An 8,166-nucleotide genomic window follows, 5' to 3' on the forward strand; every position below is an offset into this window, starting at 1 on the left:
AATGACTATTGTAAACTTCTCTCCAAAAGTTAGGATCTTATCTACTTGCAATTTCCTTCTCATCTATATTAGACTTCCTCCATCTTTTAACTTCTCTTCAATCTCGCTAATCTTCATCTAGCGGTGAATTCCAACAAGTTAGACATAGTTTTTTTTAGCGAAATGGATAAATCAAAGGACCTTCCAATTGATGAAGTTTCATCACAGCCAAAACCTTTCATCATCCGTATTTATAGTTTCAGTATGCGCCTCATGTACGTATACGGGTCGTATTTTAAGTAAAGAATCCCTTTATAGGCATCAAAAGGAATAGGATACGGCCCAAGATATGATATATGGGGGAATGGAGCAATCAATGCAATTTCTAGGTCCCTTCTTCACCTACCTAAGCAGTAGTGAAGTGAACACGCCTAAAATTGGTGGGCTATGTAGAATTGGCCCTCCTCTGGAATCCATTATCTTTTTAAGACATATGGGTCTTTCTTGGTACTTCATGATATGTTATTCAAATTTTTGTGCTGATTACAAGATCAAGCAAAAAAAAAAAAAAGTTCGGAATTTGGAGTACAGCTCTCTCTCCACCAATGTGAGATAGGATTGGCTTTTGACATACAAAAGAAAAAAATGATAATTGATGCAATGCCCAATCACAACGTGACAACTTATGAAGAGGGTCCTCATGAATTTCATGAAAAATGAACATGGGATGGGGTGGGGGCTGATGGACTCTTTTGCAGTGGATAGTGGAGATGCTAGTGGTGTCAAATGTCAATTTGCATGTAGTTCAGCTCAAAGTGTATGCTCTAATATGAGGTAAGCATGATGTCACCATGATTGCTGAGGGGAGATTGGATCTATAGTGTACCTGAACGTCCTAATGAATGGTTACATGCATTTGCACGCAGTGCATGTGATTTGTTGAATTTAATGGACATTTCATGGGCGGCCTTAGTAGACAAAGAGTCTCACTCTACAAAGAACGAGAATATTATCTTGTAATTTCACCAGCTGATAATAAGTAAGAAATTAAGCATCGGGAATGGTCTTAGCTTATGCAAGATATTGTAAGTCATCATGCAACTTAGGCTTCAAAACTAGTTGTTGACACCTAAAAATGACTCAAAAGTTAGTAGGAGATATTAGGATTGAGTTGTCAACAGGATATCAAGTAACGTGATTGCAAATTGATGAGAGCCCAATGTAAGATTGATGTCATGCAATTTACAGTGTCATCATTGAAAAGAAGACCAGAGTAGTTGTTGACGTTAAGACGATAGGTGATCAACGATATTCGATGAAAAAGTCAAATCGGAAGAAATCTTCAAGAGTAAGGGTATGCGGCTTTTTGACAAAAAAGAAAAGATAAGGGTAAGCAATTGAAGATCGTGAAAGCGAAGTTGAGAATTTCAGAAGTAGTTGAAGTTTGTGATTTAGAAAATAGACACATACCAACATTACACTTTGTGCGAGGCGATAAAAAGGCCTAGTAGAATCAGTTGTAGAAGATATGCAATCAACAATTTTTAACAAATTTTTTGCAGTTCAATTTACTGATTTATCATTATTATTCGCAATTCTTTATCCTTTTAGTTCGATTTTCATTAGTAATTCATTCTATATGCATTGCTTCCTTTTTTAGTTTTCACATGACTCAATTCACTTAAAAAACCAAAAATCCAACCTTTAATGGAAGGTATTTCATTGACGGTCATTGTCGGCGAAACACTAGTTCGACATTTATTGGTATGGTCATGCTTGAACGCCTCATATTTAAGAGAAAAAAACTTAGGCACAGTTCTTGTCATGCTAATTCAATAGAGATTTACAAAAATCATTTAATGAACTTCCGACCCTTTATTTACTGTTTTCTTCCTCAGCTGTGTCGACTATAATTAGAAACAAGAAAGAGAAGGTCAATCTTGTAAATAGAACTCGAGATTCCCACATTCTCTTCCATGAAACTTTCGTTCCCTACATATAATGCATCCATCTCCATCAAGAGTCCAACTTTTTCATACCAATACATGCATACTGCTTGTACAATGTCTAGCAGTTTGTCACCCACCCAAATGCTCCTCCTCCTTCTCTCCCTCTGCATCTGCAACATCTCACTGGCTTCTTCATCCTCGAGCGAGGATGATGCTTTCCGCAGATGGGTGTCGTGGAATGTCGAAAACTACCGTCGCGAGACTTCCTCGAATGCAATGTTGACGGCTCAAGCTCCCGGTATTCCTGGGAAGAAAGTAGTTGATTGGAAGCTGTGGAAAGCAGAGATGAGCAAAATACGAAAGACGGTGAGCCAAGATGGAACTGGCGATTACAGGACGGTTTCGGAAGCTCTTAACAGTATTCCTGCGTTCAACACCAGGAGAGTCATTTTGGTGGTCAAGCCTGGCATTTATAGGTAACGTCTATCTAGTTTCCACCTGGCTGCAATTGCACTCTACCCACTCAGGCCTTGCGCCAACACTCGGTTGAAGACTTGAAGTTTCGAGTTTAGAAACTTGAAAGCCGTACATCATTTTAACTTGTAGTTCATCCAAAACTTTAGGGGTTTCGAAGTTAAAAAACTGCCTTTAAAGCTGGTGATAGAAAGTAGGTGAAGATCTGATATGTAGCTGCAGATACTAGGTAGCTTGAGGGTTAGGTTTGTGAATGCAAGTCCTAACGATACGGTTTTTCATGGAGAATGCAGAGAGAAGATTAATGTACCGAGACAAATGTCATTTGTGACATTTTTGGGAGACTCAACTAGTCCACCAACGATCACTGGGAATGACACGGCATCCGTGACTGGAAGAGGTGGAACGCCATTGAAGACGTTTCAGAGTGCAACCGTTGCGGTTGACGCAGATTATTTTGTCGCCATCAACATCAAATTCGAGGTAACTGCTCGACTATGCTGCCATCATATATCATATCGAGTTCAGATTTTGTTTACTTAGTTTTTCAGTCCAAGCAGTGGCACGGTCCCTTATATTCATCACAAACAGGCCGAATATATACTCCTGCAGTCGATCTGCTTAGCCGAGCATTCGTACAGTTTGATACACAGAACTTTTGCGCATCGAAGAGACTGAAACGTTTAAACTTTGTGTCACCTAATTTCATGGTTTGAAATTATTCTCTGAGCAAAAACTGAGTTGCCTCTTTTTTTTCTTTTTCATTTTTTCCCTCTTCAACTCCTTTTGGGAACTCGACAGACAGATATCGCACTTAGGCCTCGAACTCTCAGTCCTTGGGATGAAGAACCTGTGGATGAAAACAGAAGATGAAGCCAACGAATTGTCTGTATCCACAATAAAAGAACAAAAAGAACAGAACTGAGGCACCCGTACCTCGAGCATAGAGATTCCATCCGTTTGCTAAGGAACAACCCAAAAATCCAAAACATCTCTCAATATTTTTTAACCATTTGAGTGGATCAAAATCGCACTGAGTTCACGGGTTGTCACAAGAAATGCAAGCATTAATTTACACTTCCTAGAGATCAAATCGAATGACTGCTCTGCTTTCAGCATTTTCACTAAAAAAATTCAACTGTCTTCCATGGCTTTCAAGCTTTGGGACCACATGATGACATCCAATCCTACTAAGATAAGAACGTGCGTTCCATTTTTCTTCCCTTGTCCTTTTGGTTTAGTACTGAGAATTCAGATGAAGAACATGTCGTCCTACTTACACATAGTGATGCTGTTCATTTGATAAAAGGTAGTCTGATACTTTTCCAGAGAGACCCACACTGAAGACCTACTTGTTATTAAAAAAATAAAAAAATTAGACTCTAGGAAATCTATTATCATCCTAGTTTTGAGGTTGAACCATGAAATATTCTCAGCGAAACCGCTCATGGTGTACAGAACACAGCTCCACATGAGGTCGGATCGCTAGGAGAACAAGCTGTGGCATTGCGGATCTCAGGCACGAAGGCAGCATTTTACAACTGCAGCTTCATCGGGAACCAAGACACTCTCTATGATCACAAGGGCCTTCACTATTTCAACAACTGCTTCATCCAAGGCTCTGTGGACTTCATCTTCGGCTATGGCAGGTCTCTATATGAGGTACTTTCGTGCCGATTTAGACCATCTGTCCTTTGATTGTGAGCCTACAGAATGACTAAACATGGCATAGTTTGCGCAGAACTGCCATTTGAACTCCGTCACCAAGAAAGTGGCCTCCCTCACGGCTCAAAAACGCACGAATGCCTCGTTGGCGAGCGGGTTTTCTTTCAAGAACAGCACCATCACAGGGAGTGGCCTCCTCTACCTCGGCAGGGCATGGGGAGACTACTCGAGGGTCATTTTCTCTTACACTTTCATGGACAGGGTGGTTGCTCCCCAGGGATGGAGCGACTGGGGCGACCCGAAACGTGACGCGTGAGTTCAATACACTAACCCAAGAGAAGGCTAAACTAAGATGATAATGACGGAACTGTTTTCCTTTTAACTAGGGGGATAGCATGAAGCTCTTGGTACGGAACAAAGAGGAAGTCCTCAGCTGACTACATTTGAAAACCGAGAAATCATTTCTAAAGCAACTGTAGAAGCCGAAGATAACCATCTCAAACAAACAATATTTGGAAGACGAGTATCGACAAATTTCTCAAAACTTTTCACAGTAGATAAGCACGAAACAAGAAGTAGAAATGACAGAAACCCATTTCTAAACCAACTAAGCTAGAAACACTGAAAAGGAAGGAAAAGAGTGGGACTGTACTTTCACTGACAAGAAAATTTTCATTTCCTTGCGACAGACGAGTCTACTACGGAGAATACAAGTGCAGCGGACCTGGAGCTAACACGACAGGAAGAGTGCCATGGGCGACAATGCTGACAGATGAGGAGGCTCAGCCCTTCCTAGGGACTTACTACATCGAGGGCGATACTTGGCTCCCGAGCCTTTGAATTTCTAGGAACATATGCAATCTCGCTAGAGAAGGCGAAGAGACTACTAAGAGCCTGCAGGTTAATTGGTCCTTCATGTTCGACCAAAAAAAAATTTGTTCCTTCATGCCAAAGATCTTCAATTTGGCATTTCTCTTTCTCTCGACTCTATTGAAAGAACTTTCGGTGCAATTAAAAGCAAGCTGACTATTGACATAGTCAAAGCACATAAGACGATCATAAACTGTTATATTGTAGTTCTTAGCGTATTCTAGAATCCCAGACAGGGGGAGCCTAAGAGAGCCGCCTTTGGTAAAATGCCAGCCCCTAATGTAACCCAACAGATATTCTAGATGTTTAGAACCAAGCAACCAATTACCCTACAGTCACCAATTAAAAAAAAAAATAATAGATTGAGATAAAGATACAAAACACAACAGAAGAGTACATATGTCGGTCGACATTAAGCAATGAAGAGTAGCATGGATGAACTGTGATCTTTCTTTTCCTTTAGTTTGTTTTGGGCGAAAGATATCCTGCGATTATTACACCAACTACACAAAGCCCTAAAGTACAACAACGTATCCAATGTATAAGAATGATCTGAATAGTAACTTTTAGGCATATCAAATGTAACAAACTCTTAGTTACTGAAGATGTACAGAAGACCATGTCTTCTCCCTATTGATAGGAACATTAATTTAGCATCTTGTCTTTCCCCATACTCACAGGAAACTCTTATATCATCCCAAAATGCTGCAATGCACCACATCAATTCTTTCTGAGCATCACCGACTGTATGTCCATTGTCACATTGATATCCTCAGCAGGAATCCATCTGGAAATAAGGAAGAAGTAGTCATTAGAAACCCATTCAGGAGAAACTCACGTACAAATCACTCATCAATAATGAACAAGATGAATAATTGCTTGAGTATCTTCTTTTCTGTATGCAAGTAATGGGGGAAGATATCCCGAAAACCTCCATTCTTAAAGTTGGGCTTTGCCTCCTATGCAACTTCTAAAGTCATTATATGACTATACCCACTGAATTTTTAATTAACAGGGGAATTGCAATCAACAAAAGTGAGATTTGACCATCTTGTCTCACCTTTATTGTGTGATCTAGCAAATTTATTGTGGCATGCTAACCAGTTAACACAACATTAGTAATATCAGGGAACTTCTCCTTGATTGCTGCTTTAATCCCAGACCCAATGGACTCAGGTCCCACATACTTTACACGGCAGTCTCCGGCCTCAACAGACAACACTTCGACGCTTCCGCCATAATTTGCAATCGCTGGTCTCAATATGTCAAGATGGCGATTCACTGCCTGCATTTACCAAGTGTTGTCATGACCAGCAAGTGAACTTACCCTAGTTTTGCACATGCGCATTTTATTTTCCTTTATGTTGGCAAAGAACTAACCTCGGCAGTATTCTCCCTCACTTCATCATCATATACCTGACGGATCTCTTTGACTGCATCGCCGAATTTTTCCTTTAGTACCCTTTCAATTCCCATCTGCATGGTGGTGGTTGAACTGGGACAGCTCTCACACGCCCCTGAACAGTCAATTTCGTTGTGAAGGGAATTCTCAACTTCGTTCAAATTAACAGTCCTCAAGAAAGCTCACTTTGGAATCACACATGCTTCAACACAGAAATCCCACAGGCTCATTTAAATGAAGCTTTAACTCTATAATCATGAATCCCTCAATTATATCTCCACAGGATCAAATCAATTTACCTTTTAGCACTCATCCAGTTCATCAGCATTGCAGGAGATCCAGCTCAGTATTACATAGTCTACCCATTCAAATATATACGTACCCATTACAACAACAGAAAATAAACATTTTCCTTCAACCACTATGCGTTCTCAGGGCAGTCAAGCTTCACCAATTAGGCTGCTAGAAAATTATTTTGAAGAATCCTAATGGGGGACAACTAAGAAGCCAAGTCTCCTCTTGCTTACAGAACTAAAAAGACAAAAAGAAAACAAAGCAGTGTTAAAAAAACGTGAAGCATTATAAATCGGGTAAAGCAAATCCTTAGAGACAGATAGGCATGAAAATCGAGGCAGAATCAGTTTCGAACATCCGAAGAACATTTTCTTCTGTGCCTTCCATACAAAGATGAACTCTATCTACACCCCCCCCCAACTTAGTCATGTTAACACCAATTTCCATACTGCTATGTCATTCGAGTTCAATTGCCCAGATTTAGGAATGTAAATGCAGGCAAAGATGGCAACAGAGACAAACTTATTATCCCACTTAAACGATTGCCCAGTTCAAGTTGTAATCAGAAGCTGAGCAAGGTGCCAATAGGCCAGCCGTAAACACTGCTCTCAATCACTCCACTGATGAAAAATTGACCCGACCCACGACTCGGTCCACGAAAGCAAATTCAACCAGTTCGCTATAATTCAAGAAACCCAGAAGACGAAACTGGGTCAATCGCTCTCAAAAATTCCTCAAGAAAAAATCTCGAAACCAGCCAAAATCCAAAATTTCCGAAACCCGACGAAACACAGAGGAGCAACTCGCCCAAACCGACCTTGGAGCCTGAGAGAGACGACGCCGTCCTCAACGGAGACGACGTCGACGTTCCCGCCGTCGGCAATCAGGTAAGGCCTGACGTCCTCGAGGACCACGTCGACGTTCGGGGCGGTGAGCTCGAACGTCTGGGCAGAGTAGAGCCCCGGAGAAGGAGCAGAGGAGGACCCAGCCGGGGCGCCGGAGCTCGAAGCTCTGGAGGACGCCCTCAACGGCGGTCGGTCGCGAGACGAGAATCTGGGTCGAGGAGGGAACGGGAGATGCGGCGGGGGGCGGTGGGGTCTCGAGGGAATCGGCGGGCGAGGAGACGGGAGGCGGTGGAACTTGGCGCTCGCCAGGGACGCCATTTTCCGGGCGGCGGGATGGGACTGGGGAGTTGGTAGATGCAGAGACGAACCGAACTGGGACGAATCGAGGATGGTCTTAACGTCTTCTCAAGAAGAAGAATCCTCCTTTGATATCGAATTACTACAGCCAAGAGAAATTGCAGTCTTCTGGTTCTGAATTATTCAAGAATAGATAAAAAGAAAAAAGAAAAAAGGTTCTTATATATTCGTATTGCATGATAGATATGTGTAATTGTAATCGGCTTTCTAACCCAATTCTTCCACGTGTCGACATGAATACGGACCGCCGTAAATACGCTAGCTTTTGCCCAATTTCTTGTTGTGTTGTTAGGTGAAAAAAATATATATGCGATATGTGACTCTCATCTAA

At 41.6% G+C, this 8,166-nt stretch overlaps 2 protein-coding genes across 2 annotated transcripts; one reads left to right on the plus strand and one right to left on the minus strand.

Annotated features, from left to right (window-relative positions):
* The first annotated feature begins 1,947 nt into the window (after positions 1–1,947).
* On the plus strand, positions 1,948–5,113 carry LOC104456622 (probable pectinesterase 53). The gene is made up of 5 exons (XM_010071452.3): positions 1,948–2,404; positions 2,696–2,885; positions 3,861–4,064; positions 4,144–4,379; positions 4,757–5,113. The coding sequence occupies exons 1-5, from the start codon at positions 1,956–1,958 to the stop codon at positions 4,905–4,907; spliced, it is 1,230 nt and encodes a 409-aa protein (XP_010069754.2). The 5' UTR covers positions 1,948–1,955; the 3' UTR covers positions 4,908–5,113.
* A 207-nt stretch (positions 5,114–5,320) lies between these two features.
* On the minus strand, positions 5,321–7,934 carry LOC104456623 (nifU-like protein 1, chloroplastic). Its single transcript, XM_010071453.3, has 4 exons — positions 7,451–7,934; positions 6,318–6,454; positions 5,998–6,222; positions 5,321–5,724 (listed from the first exon to the last, which is right to left on the minus strand). The coding sequence occupies exons 1-3, from the start codon at positions 7,794–7,796 to the stop codon at positions 6,034–6,036; spliced, it is 672 nt and encodes a 223-aa protein (XP_010069755.2). The 5' UTR covers positions 7,797–7,934; the 3' UTR covers positions 5,321–5,724; positions 5,998–6,033.
* Between the last annotated feature and the right edge of the window lie 232 nt (positions 7,935–8,166).

This window comes from Eucalyptus grandis, chromosome 8 (genome assembly GCF_016545825.1).
Source record: "Eucalyptus grandis isolate ANBG69807.140 chromosome 8, ASM1654582v1, whole genome shotgun sequence".
In the NCBI taxonomy this organism is placed as follows: domain Eukaryota; kingdom Viridiplantae; phylum Streptophyta; class Magnoliopsida; order Myrtales; family Myrtaceae; genus Eucalyptus; species Eucalyptus grandis.

Bases quoted from the DNA above. Each gene is read 5' to 3' on its own strand.
- LOC104456623 (XM_010071453.3), bottom strand. From the start codon at position 7,796: ATGGCGTCCCTGGCGAGCGCCAAGTTCCACCGCCTCCCGTCTCCTCGC. The intron at 6,455-7,450 runs GTCGGTTTGGGC...TTGACTGTTCAG, and splicing joins CGTCTCTCTCAGGCTCCAAG to GGGCGTGTGAGAGCTGTCCC. The intron at 6,223-6,317 runs GTTAGTTCTTTG...TGGTAAATGCAG, and splicing joins TGAGGGAGAATACTGCCGAG to GCAGTGAATCGCCATCTTGA.
- LOC104456622 (XM_010071452.3), top strand. From the start codon at position 1,956: ATGAAACTTTCGTTCCCTACATATAATGCATCCATCTCCATCAAGAGT. The intron at 4,065-4,143 runs GTACTTTCGTGC...TAGTTTGCGCAG, and splicing joins ATGGCAGGTCTCTATATGAG to AACTGCCATTTGAACTCCGT. The intron at 4,380-4,756 runs GTGAGTTCAATA...TCCTTGCGACAG, and splicing joins GGCGACCCGAAACGTGACGC to ACGAGTCTACTACGGAGAAT.